Source organism: Armigeres subalbatus, chromosome 2 (assembly GCF_024139115.2).
Source record: "Armigeres subalbatus isolate Guangzhou_Male chromosome 2, GZ_Asu_2, whole genome shotgun sequence".
Lineage (NCBI taxonomy): Eukaryota > Metazoa > Arthropoda > Insecta > Diptera > Culicidae > Armigeres > Armigeres subalbatus.
This window is the reverse complement of record NC_085140.1, coordinates 408,662,531-408,689,750: the sequence shown is the minus strand read 5'-3', so window position 1 is coordinate 408,689,750 and position 27,220 is coordinate 408,662,531. Positions and strand designations below refer to the sequence as shown.

The following is a 27,220-nucleotide window of genomic DNA, read 5'->3' as shown; positions in this document are numbered from 1 at the left end:
GACATTCTCGATGCACAATTCCCCTTCGTACTACCTCAAATCATGGACATTTGCATCAAAAAAAAATTACCAATGTCTATCGCACTTATATTCAATTCCGAAGGTCTTCTTTGCAGAACATTCGTCATAATGAACAGTATTTATCAAATTGAAAACTACTTATCACTTTATTATTACCTGGATCTTCCAAATTATTGATACCAATGGAGAGATTGTTTTAGCTTTCAGTGAGGACAAACATCTGGACTACACTAGACGGCTGCTTTCCACTTGGTTATTTTAAGTAACCTTATCCTTTGCTGTAATTCCGTGTCAACAATAATTGCCTCCGATTAACATATGTCATGTATTGATTAACTAGATTTTCTCTCTTCTCTATTCGACCAAAAACAAAAATAAAACGACGCATCTTGAAATGAACCAGACCGTAGGCAGTCAGCGGTACATATCTCTCGCAGCATCCTCCGGATGAATCGTTGGAACACGCGCTCACATTCGCCACTAAAAACTGGAGATGATCTCGCGAGCAACGTATATATGGGAAGCTTTTTTGCTCTCACTATTCCATTCACCGCGCAACGTTAGATTAACCAACAACCGCTTAAGTTCGAGTACGTCTCAATTTTTGATCCTAGCGTGTCTCGTTAGTTCGTCCGCCACCCGGTCTACTAACAGAGTGATATCCGGTCGCGAATAATTCAAACGACTTATGTGTACCGCGCCAGATAGTGTGTGCTGATTAGCACTGGGCTGATCCCACAGAAAGGTGATTGTGCCACCATTATTGGATGTGATTGCAGGCGTGCATTGCCCTGGAGGCATGTCGCTGTTTAGGATGTGGATGATGGAAAAGGCATTGATTGGGCGCCAGTGACAGTGCTACTCGATTGAGAGGGGGAGGAGGAAAATTGTATAGTGCTTCGGTGCAAATATTGACTCAAATTGAACGGAGAGTGAGTGTAAACACGCAAAATGGCATGCTGTTCAATGCGGATGTTGTGATTAATAATGGTTCAAGAACTGTTTTGCTGCCTTTATCATCAAATCGCTAAAAAGTGAATTGAATAATTACCTATAGCTCCTGCTTCATAAAAGTATGATTCTGTTTGTCAATAATAGATAGGGTAAGCTTCAGGTGTTACTGGTGTTAAATGTGTTGTTGATTTAAATTTGTTCGGAGTGGAAAAGTGTAGGAGCAATGTTTTTTAAGTTTGAAATAAAATCAAGTCAAATGCTGGCCATGCTCGTTATATAGAAGGATAGAGAACTATCAATAAATATGAAGAACATGAATGCTTGTCAAGAAACGAAACATATTATCGATGTTTTCGATTACTGGGGTTATTTGACAAATGGTGAACAGCTAAAATTTCTTGACAATTGTTTTCTTGTTATTGCAGCAACAAGTTCATATTAGCACAGCATACAACTAGGCTGATTTAAAAATTGTATGGTAAATCAAACAACTTTTCCTACGACAAGTTTCTGATTTTCTATTTATAAGTGCATACAGTGTCTACAGTGCCAAATATTTTAGATCCATTTGACTTGAATGCATTCAATGTGGTTTTTGAAAGTTAAGTAAAAGGTGTAACTACTCAACAGACAACATTGTTGCCCCTATCTGGCGTGAAAGACAGCACAGACAAATGCTTTTGATTGTTCAGTAATCTGGCTTTAAATCAATTACTTCATAATAAACGACTAATTGAGATTTGGATTCCCATGAGCGAATATTCTTGAGCATCACTTGTAGTTATATGGGTAGAAAATTAGCTCAAATTTTCGGAGGATATTCAAAATATTGTTTAGAATCAAAATGAAAAGTGTAAAGCCAATTTGTTAATAAGGTAATATGGACTTGGACACCCTAAGGAATCGCGTCATTTTCATATGGATAACGTTGTAATATTGGGGGCCTAAACTACTTACGTGAATTTTATACTCAAGCACTACGATGACATTACGATGGCCTTGAAGTCAATTCAGTGGATTTTTTTTAATTGTTATTCCTATGATAATGAAAATCAGGCTGAAAAATCTCGATTTAATAGTGTGCGGTGCGGTTTTTTTCAACTTTAATAAAGTGTTTTCTCAATTATAGTGTGCGGGTGAAATGGACACCATGGTGGATAAAATAGACATGTTAAGAAATGAAGAAATTACGATTTTGAATTTAGTTGACAAATTGTATGCATAGGCCGAGTATCTGTTATAAAATGTGCTGAAATGAAAATGGTGGATAATGACTGATCGGTATTGATAACTGCCAATGTTTACTGAACAAGCATTATTTATTAATATTTTCTGGGGACCGGGCTGTCCTGTGCAGTGCATAAAGGTTTTCTCCATTCAACTCGGTCCAAGGCTGCACGTCACTAACCACGCAGTCTGCGGGGATCCGCAAATCGTCTACCAACTGATCAATCCACTTTGCTCGCTACGCTCCTCGCCTTCTTGTTCCCGTCGGTTCATTGTCGAGAACCATTTTCATCGGATTACTGTCGAACATTCTGGCTCCATTGCAGTCGTCCTTCACTTATAACTTCTCACTCATCACTTTTCACTTTTATTTACTCACTTTTCAATTCTTACTTATTTACATAATTAGTGGCACACGCTTTTATCAAACTATGACATTCTTAGTCAACCATATCTGATATGCGCGTTTTATCCTGCATGCAAAGTTTTTATTAAAATTTGTGCTTTCTATGAAAAAAGTTGTAAAGTTAATTTGGTAACTTGACACAATCTTTACTAATTTTTTTCCAGACATATGCTATGGTTATTGACAAAATGTTCTTATCCAGTGAAAAAAACCTTAAGGGAACAGAAGCTTAAATTTTATGAAAAGGCGGAAAAACACAATTTTTTTATAATTGTTTTTATAGATATCTTGATCATCATTTATAATTTGGTGATCTAAGAACATGTTTGAACGTCATCGGTTTTGTAACTTAATTTAGCATAATAACCAGGGAAATGCAATGGCTCGTATTAGCCGACTGGCGCATTTTAAACTTAGTTTCCCTACCAATCGCCATTTGTTCCAACCATAGATGGTACACAGCACTTTTCTTTCGAAAACTCCAAATGCGCGTTGGACCTCCACATGAGTAGTTGCATGAGTAGAGTATGTATCAATGGATACACTATTCCCAGGATGTCGAGAAAATTTCCAACCCGAAAACATCCTAGCCGGACCGAGAATCGAACTCGCCATCTCCGCATTGGCAATCCTACGCCTTTGCTCGAGTTAAGATTCTCGCGACGAAGAGTTCTTTTTGTAATAAGAAAAAGAGAAACGGCAAGCACGGATCCTTGCGGTACGCCATTCTCTTCAATGAATGAAGAAGATAGTGATCCTCCAATGGCTACCCGAAAACTTCGATTTTCCAAAAATCCTTTGATGAAATTAAGGATGTTCCCTGAGTATCCCCATATTTTGAGTTGGTCCATAACTCCCTCACGCCATACACGATTATACGCTTTAGATATGTCCAAACAAGCGACGTCTGCATGAAGATTGTTGGCTTTTGCGTAAGAAAGCACATCCCCCAAAGATGCTAGATAGGCGCCGGCACCCTTTCCTCTGCGGAAGGCAAATTGACAATGGTCGAGAAGTCTAGATTTTTCGAGAGACTCCATAAGTCTCCTGTTGACCATTCTTTCCATTAATTTTGCCATACAACTTGTTAAGCTAATTGGTCGAAAATCTCGTAGTTGACAGCTTCTTGGTCCAGCTTTGGGTAATGGTACTACTATGCTTGAACGCCATTCATCAGGAAATGTACCATTATTCCACATTATGTTGTAACTGTCCAATAGTTTGCGTTTAACAGTATATGGCAATTTTTTTAGCATGGGATAGCCAATTTCATCGGGTCCGCATGATTTACTTTTGCACGTGTCTAGAGCAAAAAGAAGTTCATCAAAGAAGAAAGAATGGTTGCAAGCTTCCAGAAGATCTTGTTGGACTGCACCTGAACAGTATGGAAAGGGCTTACTGCGTTCTCGATCCTTCAAAAATTTCTCCGAGTAAGTATCGGTAGCGGACAATTTGGCAAAATATTTTGCCAGTTCTTCGCTAATTTCTCGTGGATCATCTGATGAAGTGTCATCTATCAATAAAGAGAACCCTCGTATTCTTCTTTTTCCACTCAAAGAGTTGATCCGACGCCAGATTTCTGTGACGGAGCTAGATGCATTTATTCCATCGAGGAAGTTTTCCCATGCTTTTCTTTTAGATTCAACTATGATTCTTCGACAGTTGCGACGTGCATCGCGGAATCTTTCTATGTACATTTCTTTTTCGGGGTGATCAGGCTTAATTCTTTTCATTTTACGCAGCGCTTTCCTCCGCTGCTTAACAGCTTCTTCTATTTCCGTGTTCCACCAGTAGGTAGCTTTGGATCCTACTTTAGATGATGATAATGGTATACTCGAATTTCCGGCTTTTCTTATCAGTTCTCCGATTTCCTGCACCGAATATTGCGTGTCACGATCAAACAGCTCTATAATATTTCTTTCATAGCTTTCCCAGTCAGCCGAATCAAATAGCCATTTCCCACGACGGGTGGTTTCGGGAACAGCGTCGCTCCCAAGGATAAAGATCGGATAATGATCGCTGCCACATGTATCATTGGCTCTGCGCCAATTGATATTTCTCGCTATGCTGCTGGAGCATATCGACAATTCTATGGCAGATTCAACTGCGCCACGTGAAAAAGTATTACAGCCGTCGTTAAGTATAATGAGGTCCATGTTTTCTGCTACCTGTGCGACGATACTTCCCCTTTTGTCGTTTTGTGGTGATCCCCATGCTATATGATGTGCATTGAAATCGCCTAGTAAGAGATATGGAAATGCAAGCTCGTTCAACAAATCCTGGATCTTCTTTTCAAAACTGTCGCAGCTCCTCGGAGGGATGTATATTGAAACTATCGTTAGATTGTTATTTGCATATAATTGAATTGCCAACGCCAGCAAATCGGTCTTCAGGGGAACAACGCGATGGGGTGTTGTAGCGGCTACTGCCAGGGCGATGGAATGATGTGAAACTATTCCGCTTTTAAGGTACCATTTATAGGCACCACCCAACCAAGAGTCGATGCGGCGCGTTTGCTTAACATGGGTTTCCTGGAGCGCGAGAATGATAGGCTGCATTTGTTTCGTTAGGATGACTAAATCGTTGAGATTTTTAGGAAGACTACTTATGTTCCACTGGAGAGCGATGATTTTCTTTAAACCGTTCATGGTATAAGATGCTGAAGATGAACTGGAGTTCAAAGAAGTTGATCGTTGCTTCTCCGGTAGGTGACCTTGACGATTAATTGCGGGAGTATTCTGAAAAATATTTTCCTGGAGATGGTGGCTGTTCTCGAGTACATTATTAGTTTGACTTGCCTGATTTGTTTATTTATTTATTTATTTATTTATATCCTAACAATTGTCATCTGACATCTGTTGTCTCAATGACTATAAGGGTAAAAGGGTAAAAACTATTGTTATCTAATCATTATATACACATACACATAACACATCAATCATAATACACACGAAATACATCACTATAATAAAACTGAACTAAGTAATCTATGGTTGTAGTGTCACGAAAGTATGCTGTAAAAACTCGCTGTAGAGTAGCTGGCGATAGATTAAAATCAAAGAGATGGAACACTTCGTTGAAACTGGACGACATATATCGAACTGGATCATGCTGACCGTAACGACTGTTTCGAGTACCAAGGTGAATGAAATTCCTCCTCCTCAGCGGACGCATAGGAGCGTAAAAATTCATCCTGTTAAGTATTGCTGGTTGTTGGGCAACCCATGTCAACTGCCGCCCGAGGCTCATCAGAAACATCTGGAACATCCCGGGTCAGGGTTGACATGGGAGGCCTTGCTCTACTAGAGCCATCGGAAGTCGATCGTTGCTTCTTCGGTGGGTGCTCTTGTTGATTTACTACGAAGGTATTCTGAAAAATATTGTCCTGAGGATGGTGTCTGTTCTTAGTTACTTCATTGTTTTTACTTGCCTGAGGTGTTAGGCAACCCATGTCAACTGCCGCCCGAGGCTCATCTCATCAGAAATATCTGGAACATCTCGAGTCAGGGTTGACATGGGAGGCCTTGCTCTATTAGAGCCATGTTTTAGATAGACGATGTTGTAGTTTTGTGTTGATTTGCTGGTGGTTGGCAGTTGTTGTATACAGTACATTTCATCATATTCCTCAGCAGTTAACGTTTTGAAGCTAATTGTTTTGATTGCGCAATCGATTTCATTGTTGTGATGAACTTGATGGGCGTTGGCTATGTTGTCTGCTGGTTGCTGTGGACAGACGGTCACTGTGGTAGGTTGAAGGTCTACGGGTTGGGGTATTGCGTCCCGGACTATCTTCCCAGCCAACAGTGCTTCTCTTCCAGGAAGTGAGGAGGGTACATTACTTTTCCCACCCTCAAACCGCTTTGATTGTAAGATGTTAATGTTGCTATGTGGTTTATTGCAGGTTGTTTGATTTGTTGATGAGGGTTTATTAGACATAATTGAGTTATTGTTTGAGAAATTCCAAGTTGTCGAATTCACCGCTAGGACTAGAAGCAACAGTATCATTCAGACATTCAATCATCCACGATGCATCGTCGTCGTTTCTTATAGGCTCTACCTCTAATACCACTTGTTTGGCTGGTGTGGCCTTGGGGGAGGACAGTGGTGAAATATTTATTCTTTTGTAAGTTGATCGCTGGCTCCGATCAGTGCGTTCTCGGTTTCCTTTCGGTGGTGTAGTCATACCATCATGAATCAAAACAGATTGAGTAAAGGCAGAATTTGTGCAAGGCGCTTGGTTGTACTGCGAATGATCCGTTTCAGCTTGTTGACTAGTGTCCTCAGTGATGCTGCATGGAGACAGATGGTTGTCGTCTGTTCGAAGGAGAATTTGGTTCACCATCAACTTGGTTTTGATGAATTCTTTCAATTTTTCCATTTGTTGGGTCAAAGCCTGAATTTGAGCATCCTTCGTAGAAATTACCTTTTTTCATTTCATTCACGATTTGATTATCATTCATTCGGCCGTGTGCTGTGATTTTGGCATAACTACTCGAACTCGAACCTTCGTTTACTCTTTTCCTGGCTTAAGGAATAGAAATATTATGATCAATCTTAGTCTTAATTATTTCAACTTCTTTCAGATAGATGGGACACTTTCTAAAAGCTAGGTTGATGATCTCCTTTGCAGTGCATGCAGTATGCATCTTTCTTGCAATCTTCCTGGGGATCAGTATCAGAACATGTCCTACATTTCGCTGGACCAGGGCATCGTAATTTCGTATGACCATACTGAAAACAGCAGTAACAAAGCATTGGGCTTGGATAATATGGGCGGGTCCTGACATTCAATGGACCGACTTTAATGGCCCCAGGAAACGTAGTACTACATAGTGTGAGAATAAGAGTAGGCGTTTTGATCTTCTCGTCGTTTACATTATGGTAGACTCTTCTGACTTCAGTAACCTTCTGTGCCGATAATTCCGTCAATATATCTTCTTCAGCCATTTTCAACAGTTCCGGGCATATTACGACGCACTTACATTTATTCAGAACTAGCAGACCCGACAAACTTTGTTTCGCCCAAAAATGATTTATTATTTGATTATTTTTTGAGTAATGGAGAAGTTAGTGTTTCATTTGTATGGGAGCCCCTCTTTCCAAAGAGAGGAGGGGTCTCGGACCATCTTAAGAACCTTCCCCGGCCCCAAAAACCTCTGCATACAAATTTTCACGCCGATCGGTTCAGTAGTTTCGGAGTCTATAAGGTTCAGACAGACAGAAATTCATTTTTATGTATATAGATAGGGTGAAGCGTAACTGAAACACTCGTACCATCGGTGGTAGCTCAGGTTGTTTCGCTTCGGTAGAAGTACAGCACCGAAATCTGCTGGTAAATATTCGCGAGCAAACTGTTTGGTATGTTGCTAAGCCTATCGTTCTCACCGCCGGTCAGAGCACATGTGCTGTTACTCGTGAGGAAGCTCGTAGTAGTTCGTAGTAGTAGTTGGTTAAAGCACCAGTTTAGCGTACTGTAGGGTCATGGGTTCGAGTCCCATCGAAGGGAAAGTGGTTACCTTCAATACATTTTCCAAATCAATATCTTCCACATAACGTACATATTCACATATGAGTTTTCATAACAATTCCGTTCTAGTAATGATCGCAAATAGGTTGCCCTCAACAGTTGAATCATAGTTAGTGAACACTTACAATGACTCCTTCAGCTAACCGGACATTTTCAGCCTGTTGGAGAAAGGCAGCCGTGAACTGTCGGCTGTCCATGCAGATGAACGCCATCTATTCAACATGAGGCACCTCACCGTGAGCACCATGAAAGTCCTCCAGGCGTGCCTTCTTCAGTGCCGAAACGTGTTCGTTCTTAACACGTACGTCCCCAACCCCCATTTAACGACAAAACTCAAAATTCTAAACCATGCAGCTCAGCCAATTTCTAACGAATTTTCAAGCAATCTTCTGGAATCGATCACAAAATTCCTATAGTTTTAGGAACCGAAGTCAATTTTTGTACAATGGCCATGGTTCCGGATATATTCCGGGGAGTACTGGGGTTACCTCCCTCCCGGAAGAAATGGTCACTGGCAGATCGGCTTCGAAATCCATCGTGCGACATGTCAAACTTCATGATTTTGCAAAACAAGTACACTGGAGTACATTTCGGCGATTTTCGATCGAATTGGCCACCCTCCGGGTACTTCCAGGGCCTGGTTCCCTTGGGGAAGTGGCCAATTTTCATTCGCTCTTGGAACCCATCTTGCGACATATCAAACTTCATGATTTTGCAAAACAAGTACACTGGAGGACATTTCGGCGATTTTCGATCGAATTGGCCACCCTCCGGGTACTTCCAGGGCCTGGTTCCCTTGGGGAAGTGGCCAATTTTCGTTCAATCTTGGAACCCATCTTGCGACATGTCAAACTTCATGATTTTGCAAATTAAGTACACTGGAGTACATTTCGGCGATTTTCGATCGAATTGGCCACCCTCCGGGTACTTCCAGGGCCTGGTTCCCTTGGGGAAGTAGCCAATTTTCATTCAATCTTGGAACTCATCTTGCGACATATAAAACTTCATGATTTTGCAAAACAATTACACTGGAGTACATTTCGGCGATTTTCGATCGAATTGGCCACCCTCCGGGTACTTCCAGGGCCTGGTTCCCTTGGGGAAGTGGCCAATTTTCGTTCAATCTTGGAACCCATCTTGCGACATGTCAAACTTCATGATTTTGCAAATTAAGTACACTGGAGTACATTTCGGCGATTTTCGATCGAATTGGCCACCCTCCGGGTACTTCCAGGGCCTGGTTCCCTTGGGGAAGTAGCCAATTTTCATTCAATCTTGGAACTCATCTTGCGACATATAAAACTTCATGATTTTGCAAAACAAGTACACTGGAGTACATTTCGGGGATTTTCAATCGAATTGGCCACCCTCCGGGTACTTCCAGGGCCTGGTTCCCTTAAGGAAGTGGCCAATTTTCATTCGCTCTTGGACCCCATCTTGCGACATATCAAACTTCATGATTTTGCAAAACAAGTACACTGGAGTACATTTCGGCGATTTTCGATTGAATTGGCCACCCTCCGGGTACTTCCAGGGCCTGGTTCCCTTGGGGAAGTGGCCAATTTTCATTCAATCTTGGAACCCATCTTGCGACATATCAAACTTCATGATTTTGCAAAACAAGTACACTGGAGTTCATTTCGGCGATTTTCGATCGAATTGGCCACCCTCCGGGTATTTCCAGGGCCTGATTGCCTTGGGGAGTGGCCAATTTTCGTTCAATCTTGGAACCCATCTTGCGACATGTCAAACTTCATGATTTTGCAAATTAAGTACACTGGAGTACATTTCGGCGATTTTCGATCGAATTGGCCACCCTCCAGGTACTTCCAGGGCCTGGTTCCCTTGGGGAAGTGGCCAATTTTCATTCAATCTTGGAACTCATCTTGCGACATATAAAACTTCATGATTTTGCAAAACAAGTACACTGGAGTACATTTCGGCGATTTTCAATCGAATTGGCCACCCTCCGGGTACTTCCAGGGCCTGGTTCCCTTGGGGAAGTGGCCAATTTTCATTCGCTCTTGGACCCCATCTTGCGACATATCAAACTTCATGATTTTGCAAAACAAGTACACTGGAGTACATTTCGGCGATTTTCGATCGAATTGGCCACCCTCCGGGTACTTCCAGGGCCTGGTTCCCTTGGGGAAGTGGCCAATTTTCGTTCAATCTTGGAACCCATCTTGCGACTTGTCAAACTTCATAATGTTGCAAAACAATTACACTGGACTCCATTTCGGTGATTTTCGATCGAATTGGCCACCTTCCGGGTACTTCCAAGTAGACCTGTGCGCTGATTGAAATTTAACCGGCGTGGCGTGATAGATCATTTTCAGCCAGCGGCGTGGATCGGCGTGAACCAGTTTCAAGCGCCAAAATTTTTCAGAAGTTCCTCCAGAAATTCTTCCATAAGTTCCTTCCCGAGTTTTTTAAAAAGATCGTCTAGAAATTCCTTTGGACATTCCTCCAGATATTCCTCTATAAGTGCCTCTGGGAAACTCTTCCAGATACTCCTCCCGGATATCGTCTGGAAGTTCCTTCAGGAAGCTTCTCCAAGAATTACTCCAGGAATTTCTCCGGAAGTTCCTCCAGGAATTCCTCCGGAAATTCCTCCAGGAATTCCTCCGCAAGTTCCTCCAGGAATTCCTCCGCAAGTTCCTCCAGGAATTCCTCCGGAAGTTCCTCCAGGAATTCCTCCGGAAGTTCCTCCAGGAATTCCTCCGGAAATTCCTCCAGGAATTCCTCCGGAAGTTCCTCCAGGAATTCCTCCGGTAGTTCCTCCAGGAATTCCTCCGGAAGTTCCTCCAGGAATTCCTCCGGAAGTTCCTCCAGGAATTCCTCCGCAAGTTCTTCCAGGAATTCCTCCGGAAGTTCCTCCAGGAATTCCTCCGGAAGTTCCTCCAGGAATTCATCCGGAAGTTTCTCCAGGAATTCATCCGGAAGTTCCTCCGGAAGTTCCCCCCAGGAATTCCTCCGGAAGTTCCCCCCAGGAATTCCTCCGGAAGTTCCTCCAGGAATTCCTCCGGAAGTTCCTCCAGGAATTCCTCCGGAAGTTCCTCCAGGAATTCCTCCGGAAGTTCCTCCAGGAATGCCTCCGGAAGTTCCTCCAGGAATTCCTCCGGAAGTTCCTCCAGGAATTCCTCCGAAAGTTCCTCCAGGAATTCCTCCGAAAGTTCCTCCAGGAATTCCTCCGGAAGTTTCTCCAGGAATTCCTCCGGAAGTTCCTCCAGGAATTCCTCCGGAAGTTCCTCCAGGAATTCTTCCGGAAGTTCCTCCAGGAATTCCTCCCCAAGCAACACAAGTCAAGTGAAACTGGTTGCAGCAACTTATTTGCGACTGAATCTGGTCATATATCAGTTACTATTTTCTATATGAAACATGTGTGCTACTCGGGTCCGGAAGTTCCTCCAGGAATTCCTCCGGAAGTTCCTCCAGGAATTCCTCCGGAAGTTCCTCCAGGAATTCCTCCGGAAGTTCCTCCAAAAATTCCTCCGGAAGTTCCTCCAGGAATTCCTCCGGAAGTTCTTCTAGGAAATCCTCCAGAAATTCTTGGAATTCCAGGTGGCCAATTCCAGTTTTACGGATGAATTCCTGGAGGAACTTCCGGAGAAATTCCTGGAGGAACTTCCAGATGAATTGCTGGAGGAATTCCTGAAGGAACTTCCAGGCGGAATCCGGGAGGAGTTTCTAGAGGAACTTCCCAGAGGCACTTACGGAGGAATGTCCGAAGGAATTTCTTGACGATCTTTTAAAAAATCTAGTGGAGGAACTTCTGGAAGAATTCCTTGACGAAATTTTGAAGAAATTTCGGCGCTTGAAAATGGTTCACGCCGATCCACGCCACCGCTGATCACCAACGGCGTGACGCCGCCGCCGCTGCCTGAAAATGATCTATCACGCCACTGCCGGTAAAATTTCAATCAGCGCACAGGCCTACCTGGAAGTACCCGGAGGGTGGCCAATTCGATCGAAAATCACCGAAATGGACTCCAGTGTACTTGTTTTGCAAAATCATGAATTTTGATATGTCGCAAGATGGGTTCCAAGAGCGAATGGAAATTGACCACTTCCCCAAGGGAACCAGGCCCTGGAAGTACCCGGAGGGTGGCCAATTCGATCGAAAATCGCCGAAATGTACTCCAGTGTACTTGTTTTGCAAAATCATGAAAAATTACTTCCCCAAGGGAACCAGGCCCTGGAAGTACCCGGAGGGTGGCCAATTCGATCGAAAATCATCGAAATGGACTCCAGTGTACTTGTTTTGCCAAGTCATGAAGTTTGATATGTCGCAAGATGGGTTCCAAGATTGAATGAAAATTGGCCACTTCCCCAAGGGAACCAGGCCCTGGAAGTACTCGGAGGGCGGCCAATTCGATCGAAAATCGCCGAAATGTACTCCAGTGTACTTGTTTTGCAAAATCATGAAGTTTGATATGTCGCAAGATGGGTTCTAAAATTGAATGAAAATTGGCTACTTCCCCAAGGGAACCAGACCCTGGAAGTACCCGGAGGGTGGCCAATTCGATCGAAAATCGCCGAAATGTACTCCAGTGTACTTGTTTTGCAAAATCATGAAGTTTGATATGTCGCAAGATGGGTTCCAAGAGCGAATGAAAATTGGCCACTTCCCCAAGGGAACCAGGCCCTGGAAGTACCCGGAGGGTGGCCAATTCGATCGAAAATCACCGAAATGTACTCCAGTGTACTTGTTTTGCAAAATCATGAAGTTTGATATGTCGCAAGATGGGTTCCAAGAGCGAATGAAAATTGGCCACTTCTGCAAGGGAACCAGGCTCTGGAAGTACCCGGAGGGTGGCCGATTCGATCGAAAATCGCCGAAATGTACTCCAGTGTACTTGTTTTGCAAAATCATGAAGTTTGATATGTCGCAAGATGGGTTCCAAGATTGAATGAAAATTGGCCACTTTCCCAAGGGAACCAGGCCCTGGAAGTACCCGGAGGGTGGCCAATTCGATCGAAAATCGCCGAAATGTACTCCAGTGTACTTGTTTTGCAAAATCATGAAGTTTGACATGTCGCAAGATGGGTTCCAAGAGCGAATGAAAATTGGCCACTTCTGCAAGGGAACCAGGCTCTGGAAGTACCCGGAGGGTGGCCGATTCGATCGAAAATCGCCGAAATGTACTCCAGTGTACTTGTTTTGCAAAATCATGAAGTTTGATATGTCGCAAGATGGGTTCCAAGAGCGAATGAAAAGTAGCCACTTCCCCAAGGGAACCAGGCCCTGGAAGTACCCGGAGGGTGGCCAATTCGATCGAATATCGCCGAAATGTACTCCAGTGTACTTGTTTTGCAAAATCATGAAGTTTGATATGTCGCAAGATGGGTTCCAAGATTGAATGAAAATTGGCCACTTTCCCAAGGGAACCAGGCCCTGGAAGTACCCGGAGGGTGGCCAATTCGATCGAAAATCGCCGAAATGTACTCCAGTGTACTTGTTTTGCAAAACCATGAAGTTTGACATGTCGCACGATGGATTTCGAAGCCGATCTGCCAGTGACCATTTTTTCCGGGAGGGAGGTAACCCCAGTACTCCCCGGAATATATCCGGAACCATGGTTATTGGACAAAAATTCGGTTCCTAGAACTATAGGAATGTTGTGATCGATTTCAGAAGATTGCTTGAAAATCCGTTAGAAATTGGCTGAGCTGCATGGTTTTGAATTTTGAGTTTTGTCGTAAAATGGGGGTTGGGGACGTACGTGTTAAGATAGTACACGCTGGTGTATCGACAGAATTAGGTGCGCAGCTCTGTGACGACGGGCTCCCGGGCCGTCATCAGTGTTTGAACGCACTTGAACATTATCTGTTTGAGGGAGGCCTGTCGGATCACCATTTGGAAGGTGTTGATTTCTGTTCCAAGAGGCTTGCCAGTACTGCCGTCAGCAGCATTCGTAAATCGACAACGGTGCTGATCCTTTTAGATATCTTGTAATCCAGGTTCCGCACATTGGCCAGCAGAAAGGAACTGTACAGTGAAGAAGGTTCCCTAATCATCCTTCCCGTCGTTTCCTGCTGTGTTAATCCCTTTACACTAACACAAAATGGTGGCTTGGGACCAGACACTTCCACGATTCGATTTCAGATCGAAGACAAAATAATCACACTTTCTATTCGGATTCGACCGCAGCAGGGAGAATTTGTTTTGTGAAATTTGCTTGGCGACGGCGGACTGCCTGCACACAAATTTTACACAGGTCAGCGTCTTCAACCTTTCTAGTGCATTGGGGTCCATTTTGACCCAAGATTTCATCACGATCCCATTACCTCAAATTATAACTGATTTTTTGATGATGATGATGATGATGATGATGATGATGATGATGATGATACTGCCATCTATTGTAGCAAGGCACCTGCCGATAGCACTGGCCATATCTGACAAACGATTTGGTCATGATTATACTACTGTTTGTATTTCATCAGACTCCTGTATGAAGGGCAAAAAATGGGTGGGGTGGTTTCATAAGCAGAGACACTTACGCGAATCCACGGGATGAATAAAGAATCTCCTTCCAGAAGAAAGATCGTACATACAATATTATAATCTAGCCCGCGTTTCCCAGATTGACCCAATAGAGACGAGCCCGCCTTTATCCACGAGATGTTAACAATAGGAAGTTGGCGATTCCACTCTTCCTATCCAAATCGCTTCAATCGCCCTGATGGTTTTTTATGGTATATAATCATATAGTTTCTATATAATTTGGTAAATATATATAATGGCATACTCTCACCAAGTTTCAATTCCATGTCCTGGAGGGAAAAGACCTTTCTGCAACGCCAGCCAGTTTTAGATTTATGTCTTCAGAAATAGAAAACCAATAGCTCTTCAAGATATGTGCTGGTTTGGATCGGGGAATATACTTCATTCTGGTTCAAAGAGCAAAAAATAGACTTCTTGATTTCTGAAAAGATGAAATAACAAGACGGATGGCAGTATCATACATAATAACATAATTGTTTTGATTAATAAATTATAACCGATTTTTTGGCACCAAAACGAAAGCTATAGTAGGTAATAAGGTAATAAGGTGAAAGATCTAAATTGACCTCTCTCGTCCCGGGGAACCTGAGCCGAAGCGATACTGTTTGAGCTTCTCAATGAGGCACCTAAATTTTTCGTAACCATTCATTCGCCCGAATTTTGTATGCAATAAATTGTGTAAGTCTTCTTTGACCTTCAATGATCAAACGGTCTTCCGGGAGATCCGGGAAAAGTGGCAAATTCCAAGATTTAAAGACATCTTTCAAAAAATCGTGTTGTTTAGCTTTTAGATACCAACCACTCAACACGAAACGTTGATTTCCAGAGAGGTAGTGGTAAGTGTTACTTGATTTTATCAGGAACTAGGCGAACCTGCCCGATCTCGATCGGGTTTAATTTTCGATCTGTCAATCATTTAGATTGCATTGCAGCGTCGCACTCTAGCTCGATTTCAGTTCGAGCTTGATGGCATGCTTCAGAAATGATGCAACCGTTGCATTTTGACAATTTTCAAACCTTCCCCGTCAAATTGATCAACTCTTAGTATTTACGAACACAGCTGATCCCGAGACGAATCGATTAATGAGAAAATCTTGCAAATCGTTCCTTGCAAACTCATTTTGATACATATAGATAAGAAGAAAAGAAGAAGAAGAAGATTACTCTGTAATAGCGTTTTGACATGAATTGACTATTTACCTTTCTACGCATTTTCCAATTATGAAATATATTATACTATAAAATAAATCCGGTATCAAATGGCTCACCACAGCTGATCGGACTATGACAGTGCAACAAAAATCACTATCGTCTTCGTTTGCTATCTCACTCAATCAATGACCTTACCGGCAATCATTAACCAGCGCAAAAACCGCCTCGCTGACGTCCTTAGTTGGCGCTTCTTAAGAGTTCAAACACAATCATTCAATCGTTCACAGCAATTATTACCGCCTGCACAGATTCAAGCAGAACAAGACTAGCATGTAAACAAAATAAAAACGTGACCGCTACCACACCGTTTGACGGGGTGAGGGGCCTTTTTCATACTCCCCCACCCCCTTGCGATCGATCATCGACCATCCCGGAGGAGTCAGTAAAGGTAGTAGAGAGATGCTATCTTATGTGTGCCTCTTCGAGCGCACAGCCTTGACATATTAAAACGGCAGTTCCGTAAAGCAGCGTTTTGCTTCCCCCATTCCAATCCAGCCAACCGGTGCGCACGGTTTGGCTACTGTACACATCATTTACCATCGATCATTTGGATAATTCTACTTTAATTCATTTGAAGCGAAATAATTCATTTCTGAGCCATAATTAGTATTTCAACTTGTAAATGCTCTTTAACATTTTGATAGTCTTGCTGGCTCCTAATAAATAGTATTTATCGATATCGTATTGCATTCAATATTTCTCGGGTACTTATTCAAAAGGACGTATGTGATTTTGTAAACAAAGATTCAAACGTCGATTTGTCCAATCTGATAGCCCTCCCACGCATACCATCGCCACAGACAGGTAGGGGAAGCCTTCGGCTACCTGTTGGTGGTGTTGGTTTGCGTGGGAGTCCCATCAGATTGGATAAATCGACGTCTCAATCTTTGTTTACAAAATCACATACGTCCTTTTGAATAAGTACCCGAGATTTGCTCTTATTTAAAATTATAAGTTACTAGTGCGAGTTTTATTCACGTTTTTGTATTCTCAATACTTTGAGATCATCTAGGTCTTCCCTATGTTTGAAAGCTTGAGACCAACTACTGAATGATCTGTTCAGGATCTGGGTCTTCATTAATGCGTAAAGTTTCTCATGACAGGCATGGCGCGTGCTAATTGAATTGCATTCTAATATCAATCATAAAAAATCGCATCAGACACATTCGCACCAGGAACGGAAGCCCATATACGGAATGCAAGAAAAAAATATCCCCAGACTAGAATGATGCATCCCCCTCTTAAATCATGTCCAGCGGTGATTATCCCATGAACTGAAACAAAAGTGTGCAAACTATCAGTGAAGTTTGATCTAGTTGCATGCCTGGCAAAGCCCCAGGAAAGTGTAGCTAATTATAGAACCCGAAAGAATTTATAGTAACGCAGTGTATAATTAAATGATTATGAGAAAAATGCCGGACCATGATGCAGCATCGCAAACGTCGACAACAACAACAATTCATCAAAATAAACAACACAATCAGTTAGCTGGCAGCTGCCAGAAAGATAGTTGTTGCTGGAGCAGAAACAGTAGCTGGTCAAGCACCTTGCTGAGACTACGACCAGACTATAGCGAGAGATCGCGGAAGCTTCGGTGGCAAATCTGGCGAACGCGTGCAACACGCTGTTATGGAGGAAATTTTCTCATTCTAATGACGGCTACCGTTGCGACTGCGTTGGCTGTGTTGGCTTCAGGTGAGTATATAAAATATTACTTCAAATATTTGAAAAATTGTTGAAAAGAAGATGGAAAAAGCAACCTACAAGTCGTGTGATATTTGTTTACTTATAAACAAATAACTGTGTGATATATGGTCCCATATGAATGTAGCTGACAAGATAATATTATTTCTATTTCTTTTGTGCATGACATTAAGATTGCCTTCAGCTGACATACATTAAAAGCAATCTTAAAAATAAAACACAAATAATAAAAAATTAACAATAAAATTATTTGATAGTAGAAACTTCTTTTGTCTACTTAATAAGAAAACATTCAACTGATCAAATATTTAGGGTGAAATCACAGTCAAACAGATAATATTACATCGTTCACTGATTAGTTGGCTAACTCCGTCTTCTCCCTACAAGCCATTTTGGAGCAAATCTTCAACCTCATACAGCGGAGTTTAAAAATAAATAAGGCAGTCGAGAAGATAAAGTTGGATCGAAGCGAATATCAACTCTCATTTATATCATTCAAAATTGGTTTGAGAATGAAGTGTGAAGAAAAGCACAATGCAATCAGTAAGCTGGCAAAGAGAATTTTTTTTCCAAGAATTCGTGAATATGAAACTAGAAAGATTCCTAGATAGTGCTGATCTTCGTGAACAACGTAAACAGTTTTAAACCAGTACAAATTCTCAATGACTGTTTCTTGATGCAAAAAGACCTTTATAATTTTGAAATCTTATTAATGGAAATGAGCTGAGAGTTAGTCCAATCAAATGCTCGCTGATTACATACAGTCTCTGACATCCTTCCCGATAAGCTTACAAGACTGATAAAAGTAACAATGGATGGTGTTCAAAGCTGCGAGACAATTTCGGATCCTGCTAGGACTACGATAAGGTGATGGACTTTCGTGCCTGTTATTCAATATTGCCCTTGAAGGTGTCATGCGGAGAACCGGATGTAATAGCTGGAGGGGCGATTTTCAATAGATCCAGCCAATCCGACAACACGGAACGTCTATTGAATTACGACGATCAATATCCTCCGAATCTCGAGACCCAATCATTCTACGACTCTTTCAACGGAGGCACATCGCGAATTACATTCCCCAACTTCCGTGTTTTACTGATCGAGTTGAGTTTCTGCTATACGCCTGCCATATCTGAAAATTCGGGTATACCCCGTTAGACATAAGTATGTTAGGTATAAAAACGTTAGGCATAAAATGTCCCAAAGAACAGCCTATGACATAAAGAAGGCAAAATTATGCCTAAAGTCCATTATGCCTAACGTACTTATGCCTAACCTCCAAAGCATTGTTCTTTATCATACTCTTCATACTCTTATAACCATGTATGATAGTGTCGATGAAGCTGTAGAACTGTAGACCCGACAAACTTCTTTCGCTTAAAATTGAATTTTTCTCTGGTTTTTTACATTCGCAATTATTTAAAAGACGGTTCATAAATCTATTTTCCAGGGAAGACATTTATTGTCTTCCAAAAACCACCATATTCCGTTTGTTTTCGAGTTATGAAAAAACTTGTGTTTTATTTGTATGAGGTCTCGAACCATCTTTAGAACCTTTCTGTCAAAATTTTGGGTTGTTCCATGAGGAGACAATGGACCTGAAAGGTGATCTTGCTCCATATTAAAATCGTAGGGGGTAATTGGGCTTGCTCACAGGATTCCCTCTTCCTTCAGTTGTGCCGACTAGCATGCCAAATCCAAATTATGGAAGCGGGTGGCGAAGTGGATGGCTGGGCTTGCTCACGGCTCACGGCTTGTTCCTTCTTTCTTCTGATGCTGACCGATTTAATTTCCTAATAGTCTTCGTTTCAGCATTCGATGATGGAATGAGTCTTTTCCATAGTAGTAGTAGTAAAATTCATTTTTATTTTCCAAATTTTGTTGTTTACATATTTTTACATTTTAGGTGTTCGACCAAGTGGTCCTTCATCTTTACGATGTTTAATTATTAAAAAAGAAGAAAATTTTGTCCTAACAATTGCATTGCAATATTCTACAGTATAGCCATCTTAGGCATTAGTTAGTTTTAAAATTTACCTTAAGACTAATAATTTGATAAACTAACTATGTACAATATTTACACAAAATTTATTATTCTAGTTGGGGAACAGGTCCCGGATAGCCTGCTGGGCGGACGCCATGCAACGATCCCTAAACCGTGTTATACACTCACCAAAGCGCTCGTTGAATTGTTTGATCCCTGCCAGACGGTGGACCTCAGAAGTTCGTGTCCTGGGAGGGGTATTGAGGATCATCCTCAGGAATTTGTTCTGCACTCTTTCGAGTTTGAGATGATGGGTTTTAGCGCAACTCTCCCAGACCGGCATGCCGTATTCGATCACAGGAAGAATGATTTGCTTGTAGACAGCAAGCAAGGGACAATGACGACCGGCGGTTGATCAAAGGGTACAGCAGTTTCAACAAAACGTTACACTTTGTCACTGTCTTGTCAACCTGTTGCCGAAAAATAAGCTTGCTGTCGAGGGTCAAGCCAAGGTAGTCAGCCACGTTGGCCCATTCAACGGTCGTGCCATTGAGGATGATTTTGCAGTCCTCAGCCGGAACAAACCTGGGGGATTTAGAGTGGGAGAAGACGATGGTCTGGGTCTTCGCCCTGTTGATACAGATTTTCCAGCAGGTAAAATAATCTGTCAGGACATCCAGGCCTCGTTGGAGTTTTGCCACGAGCGCTCGAATGAATCGTTCCCTGTAGACGATAGAGGTGTCATCTGCGAACAGTGACAAAGGGGCCCGGAGATACTACCTTGCGGGACGCCTGCGACGATGTCGTGCGCATTGGAACTCGCTCCGCTAATTGAGACCCGGAATGTCCTAGCCGACAGATAGTTGCGAATGATTTTCACCAGGTGGCTGGGAAGATTATAGCGATGTAGTTTGTACACCAGACCATCATGTCATACATTGTCGAATGCCGTCTCGACATCGAGTAAGGCCGCGGCGGATGTGTGAGAGACATGCTTGTTCCGTCTGAGGACGTTGGTAACTCGGGTCAGTTGGTGTACGGTTGATCGATCACTTCGGAAACCAAACTGCTCATCGCGCAAGATGTTATATTGTTCGGCACACTCTAGTAGACGGTGGTAAATTGCTTTTTCAAACAGCTTAGATAACCCTGAGAGAAGACTATTGGGACGATAGCTTGTTGGAGATGAAGGATCCTTCGATCAGCCGCCGCAGAAGCGAGATTGTCGGAAAGTTTCGTTCGTCGAGCAATGGAGGCGTGCTTCGAGCTGGACGATTTCTTGTGGATTTCGCAGAACTCGGGGCGAAGGTCCGAAGAGTCCCCTCTCACGGAAATCGGCGGGCCCGTCTCCTTCCACTCTGGTGATTTATCGTGGAACAGAGGCTGTTGCTTCTTCCGTTTTTTCGTGGTACCCAGCAGAATGCCGGCGTCACCATCCTTGATCGAGGAGTACTCGTTGCTCAAAAGAAGCTTTTCACTTCCCTCGTCAGAAGCAACCTCCTTCGATGAACGCTTTCGCGTTTTATTCGCGACCGATTTGGCCGCAGTATCTTCCATGACGGGTCCAGGAAAAAATAACTCTAAAGCGACGAACATAGCGAACGAACGAGAAAAAATACTTGGAAAATGCGCTGCAGTCACGACCTGGAATCCTAAGTCTTTTCCGTTGAAGCACCCCTCTTTTATAGTATTCTGCTCGGAGGGTAAATACCAACTTGACTCTGTAATTTAAAATTTTTGGGTGGCAGTAGGCCAAGCTTGTCCAAGTTGCATGAAAGCAAAATGTAAGTTGTCTCTAGAAATTTCAAATTTTCAAGTAGATTTGGGCGGCTATGCTTTTCCTTGTTGCATAAAGGGGAAATGTGAGTCGTCTTCGTGATTTCAAAATTTCCAGTTGCAGTAGTCTATGCTTTCGCAAGTTGCATAAAGGGGAAATATGACTCTGGAAATTTCAATTTTTCGGGTGGTAGTAACCCATGCTTTTCCATGTTGCATGGCGGGGAAATGTGAATCAAATGTTCGGGTAGCAGTATGCCATACGCTAGGAGAAGAATGAATTCTGTCATCAAAAGAAAAAGTAGGGTATTTGTTCCTATATCAATAACAATAAGGCAATGCGCATATGAAATGCATTGATTTCTCACCCAAAAATCAAGAAACATGTGAATAATTATGCTCGGCTCATGTAATTTTTAATTGAAAACAATTTGGTAACTTCAAAAATAAAATTTTCATCACATTATAGAAGTGTTTAGCTAAAAAACATCATCACCGCCATGCACCTATTTCAATAACATTCAAAAACAGTTAATCCTATGCCTGTACCTATATCAATAATACTGTTTCCAACATAAAATACGCACACTATTACATGTGTGTATACGTAACGATATGATTGCAGTGATGCCGAATTCTTCAATATTTTGTATTTGAGTTGAAATATAATTACAAAATTGCTGTTTTTGTTGCTGTTTTCCATCTTATCAGTTCAATTTTGTGTTTGTCATAATTTATCTTTTCGATATAATTTTTTTTACAAACATAAGAGTTGGATTTCACAATGAAAGTTCATTCACGCATTTTTTAAATAAAAATGTTGGTCGGCAACCCTTGCAGATACTGCCAGTCATGTAAACAGTTTGGAATACGGACAAGGATAATTAAGACGTTGTTCGAAATAAACCTATATTAAACTATAGGAAATTGCGTTGGTTTTTAAAAGATAATTATATTCATAGTGAAAGTGTGATGTGCTTTATGTGCTGTGAAGTAAATTTTGAAGGGATAGAATTGTTTTAGCCCGAAATTGAGTGGAAAACAACGGCGTGAAAACAGATGAATCTGCTAGTAGCAATCCAGCAGTGCATCAAACCATCAGTTCAAAGGTAGGAAAATGCAAATAAAAGTGCTTTATAATTTTATCTTTTAATAATTTGATTCTTCTGAATTAAAACATTACTCAAACAAAATCTTGAATAATATTTCAAACATTCAAGAATGTGTTCCATCTATTATTGTGTACATACGATGTGAGAAATTGTAAATAAATTGATTTTTTATTTGGTTCATCGACGGTTGGGATTAATATACGGGCTGTTATTAATATGGGAGCAGATACCCTAGAATCATTAAAAAAAATTCACAGCGAGGTATGGGATGCAGCTTTTAAAATAATTTTTAAAATTTCAAAATGATATTTATTTACAAATAATTTATAGCATGAGGTTAGAATTTTGATTATCTATATTATGCATATATTAATTTGATTGTTAATGACAATGAAGTTTTTCTTGAAATGATTCCGGAGATGGTACTTTTTTTAATGTTTATTCAATTTCTAATCCCGCCTAAATCATTTTCAAAAAAAATCTCTGTTTGTAATTTTTAAAATTATTTTCAATTCCATTGGCTATACCTTGCCGTGTTAAATTTCAGTGATTCTACTTTTCCTCTGATGACAGCGTTCATCCATTTCTCCTCGCGTATGATTTGAGCGACACACTAGGAGTTAATTTTCGGAAATCAGTATGGCGAAAGGCATCTAAAGTTTAATAGGGTTAAGGCAGGCATTTTCATCTTATTGTCTTAGTCTTGAAACCAACAAAAGAGACACTTTTTTGTCAAAACTCATCCGTACCAAATCGTAAGCACAGGAGAAACGTTCTGCTATAGTGGAGTTCTAGCAAATAGACGTTGCTTCCGTTGGTTTTAGCCACTACGACGGTGGACGGAAATGCCTGCCGTGTCCCTATCTCGAAAATAATCACCTTAATCGAAAACATATTTGGTAGGCGTAGTAGCAGACGATTTTCGTGAAAAGTTCCTGCTGTTGAGAAAACCTGCGTTATATGTTTTAGCCATACAATTTCCAGGTGGTTTACTCATGCTGACTATTTTTACATACACGTTAGCGCCTGGATACGGCAGTGGCGGGTAGGAAACCAACCACTGTATGTGATTCATTGTAAGTCCACTGACTTCATCATTTTTTCATCATTTTTTTTTTGACGTAGAATTGCGTTCTTCGGTAAAATAGGGGGGTCATTCCAAAGTTTCAAATTTGGGACGTCACGGAAAGAGGTCAGAAGTACGAGTCAATAACTCAGCCGTTTTTCAACGGATTCCGGAAATTTTGGTATGAATCGATCAGTAAATTTTCTAAGATTCTATACAATTGTTGTAAACAATTATTTCAATACATTTAACTATTGAAAAAATCAATTTTGCAAGCCAATGTTGAAATTAAACTTTAACAGTAAAATGCCTACATTTCAGCTATCCGACATAAACTTGCATAAAATGTTGATGATCAAATTTCGTATCCACTATCGCACTATACGTAATTTTACGTTCAATTTGCGGTCGTATCGTTGATACAATCTTCTACTTTTTCTAGTTACGGCATGCTTTTCAAAGGAGTGCTCAAGTGAAATCTCTAACGGCTGAGAAATTTTATGAAACAGCGCTTTTTCGAAAGAACAAAAGAACTAAACAAATTATATGTTTTTTTACTTCAATGTTTTTATTTCATTTGTTTTTTTACATATAGCTTTTTTATAATCATACCTTTGTTCTACACTTTCCCGGCCCCAAAAACCTCTGAATACAAATTTTCACAGCCCGATTGGTTCAGTAGTTTCCAAGCCTATAACGGTCAGACAGACAGAAATTCATTTTAATGTATATAGGTTTGAATTCAAAAAACGAATTTAAGAGAACTTATTTTTGAATATGTTTATTACGTTGTTCTCAAAGAATATTTAATTTATACAGAACAAATAAAGGATGGAAACTTATTTTTCTTCCACAGAACGAAAACTTCAAATGCCTGGCCGGGTTATATTCAAGATATTGAACAGCGAATCAATTTTATTCGGTGAGTTGTGTGTATTCAAACTGTTAACTCACAGCCACATCACATGTTTAGGTGAATCGCACAACTCACACTTTATGCACTGATACCATTTTTAGTATATGATGTTACATTACTAAAACTACATGACGCCAATCTAATTATTTGAATGTTCTAATTCACAGGTACATTCGCGTTGCAAATCAAATGCACCCATCATGATGAATTTCTGTATGCAAGTCCGTCAAGCAAATGTTCATCTTATTATCGTTGCTATCAGGGTGAACAGATTCGATACAGATGCAACGACAAATCATTGTTCGACTTCTATCAGCAAAAATGCGTTCGTAACGAAGGTAATCTATATATTTTTCGACTGCCACGTCTATTATTTTGATGAATGATCCTTTCGTTGTAGGCACCTGCTATGAACCCATTTGCACTGGGAAAACTGACGGATCGTACGCCGATACCACACAGGCTTGTCGTAGATCGTACGAGTGCAGAGGGGGGAAGCTGATAGCAACTGAAAACTGTCCGCTAGGCCATTTGTTCGATGGTAGTAAATGTGCACCTCAACATGAGGTCACATGTGATAGCCCAAAAATTTCAGCCATTGCATATCCTTTCAGTGGCGACGACCGATGCTTCGGGAGACAAAATGGAAATCACATCATTAACGATGATCAGTGCAAAAAATTCATGATTTGCCACGAGAATATTGTGATCGATGTACTCGAGTGCCCACTAGGTTATGTGTACAATGAGAAAACCCGACGATGTACTTATACCGGTGGAATAGCGTCGTCAAGCTGCATGAGTAATTACATGGATGAAGGAGATGATACGTGCTCCAGACTTTCTGATGGTTCTCATTTAGATCCGACGTCTAAAGATTGTACAAAATATATTGAATGCATGGACGGAAGATTAGCTTCAAAGCATGAATGCCCGAAGGCAACTGTTTTTAACGGCGCCAATTGTGTTCCAGATGTACTGTTTCATTGTCCAAGACTTGAGCTTCCAGGAGATATCTGCGACAAAAAACATGATGGCTTCCACATTGACCCTAGGAAAGGCTGCTCTTACTACATTCTATGCGAGAATCAAAGAACTGTTGAACACCATTCATGCCCAACCGGCTTCTATTATAACCCTTCAGAGAATTTATGTATAGAGCACCTTAATAGTGAATTTTGTCGCGAATCAGGCTACTCAAGCGACTGTATTCAACGGTCTGCAGGATATTTTCAAGACACATCGGAAGAATCGAAATGTTCCCAATACTACTACTGCTTCAATGGAAATAAAACAACACTCCGATGCAGCTTGGGCCAAATTTTCGATGGAGAAAATTGTGTCAGCTCCTCTCTGTATGCATGTCCAAGTACAAACTTCAACTCATGCGCAAACAAACCGAACGGTTATTACCGAGATCCAACCGGAGGCTGTCGTGCATATTTTTACTGTTTAGAAGGCGCAAAAACTTCCTACCTCTGCAATCCGGGCCAAATTTTCAGCAACGGCCACTGTGTCGGGCGCCTCGAAGGTACAACCTGCCAGGACGACGTGGTCTGTGCTGGAAAATCGAATGGCTACTATCAGGACCATCAATCAAACTGTCGAAACTACTTCTACTGTCAGAATGACGAGAAACTGCAGACGCTTACCTGTCGAGGAAGCAAAATCTTCAACGGCCATAGCTGCGTCTCACCAGATACATACATTTGCCCACGAGGTAACAGTGCGGTTGATTCACAGTTGAATTGCCTACCTCGTCCTTGTGAAGCAGACTGTTCCAGAAATGGCTTCCAGAACGACTATGATAGTAATTGCGAGAATTACTTTTTCTGCATTGACGGCAAAAAGACAATTCTTTCCTGTTCCAATAACTACGTTTTCAATGGAGAAATTTGCGTTCCTAGGGATACATACAAGTGCCCAAAGTATTGTGAAGAGGCAGCTTCATGCAAATGAAAGAATCTTTATACTTTTAGAAGGGAGGGAAAATGCCTTGACGCTTCGGTCTAGTTTTAATATTTATTCTATTGCATAGGTAAATAGATTATACAATGAGCTATATAAAACAGACCAATACTATCTTCCACCGGTGCCAAAAATGCAATTTATCTGACTATTCAAAACTGTAGTTTTTTCTATTTTTTTAATCGGAAGTACTGAAATATTAAAAAATGTTGTTATTCAAAAAAAACTTGTTTATTGCTACAAAGCAAACGTTGAATTAAATCAATGCTTGATATCCATTTCTTGTTCTGAATATCAGATAATTCATTACAAATCCGTAATGACGATTTTACTGTCAGTAATATTTTAAATGTTTATTTTCGAATAAAGTAGGTAACAATTATTATCTACACGCCTTTGAGCGTAGACAAATGTAGAAATGAGAATCATAATAAAAAATGTTGCAGTTAAGCAATGTTAGCCTATACTACAAGTTTATAAGCGTATAACTGGTTCTGTCAGTTTCAAAGCAATTTGGCACGCTATGAATAGCAACACAAAAACATTTCTCTAACACTTTCATCATCTATTAGAATACAACTAGACGAATTTATAATACTCATTAGTTATGTCGGATTAATATTTTAATATAAGGTGCGGATTACTACAGTGTATTTAGATTAATAATTAGTATGAAGACAATTCATTGCTGTTAAGTACGTTTGTATTCAAACAATCTTGAAATGAGGTTGAAAACTTAGAGTAAATATCGGATCCATTTAATAGAATGGATTTTCAAAAGATATCATTAAAACAGAGTACTTCATCAAATTATGATCATATCACAGCCCAATAGT

At 41.1% G+C, this 27,220-nt stretch overlaps 1 protein-coding gene across 7 annotated transcripts; it reads left to right on the top strand.

Moving 5' to 3' along the window:
- Positions 1-579: 579 nt before the first annotated feature.
- LOC134217612 (chitin-binding domain protein cbd-1-like) lies at positions 580-27,130 on the top strand. 7 transcript variants are annotated; one of them, XM_062696411.1, is made up of 5 exons: positions 580-766; positions 17,115-17,553; positions 24,357-24,422; positions 24,584-24,754; positions 24,817-27,130. In XM_062696411.1, exons 2-5 carry the CDS (start codon positions 17,256-17,258, stop codon positions 26,373-26,375), a joined length of 2,094 nt encoding a protein of 697 aa, XP_062552395.1. In that variant the 5' UTR covers positions 580-766; positions 17,115-17,255; the 3' UTR covers positions 26,376-27,130. The 7 variants fall into 7 exon arrangements, with proteins under 7 accessions (XP_062552395.1, XP_062552393.1, XP_062552391.1 ...); XM_062696409.1 differs by having other exon boundaries at positions 17,019-17,553; XM_062696407.1 differs by having other exon boundaries at positions 16,962-17,553.
- The last annotated feature ends 90 nt before the right edge of the window (positions 27,131-27,220 follow it).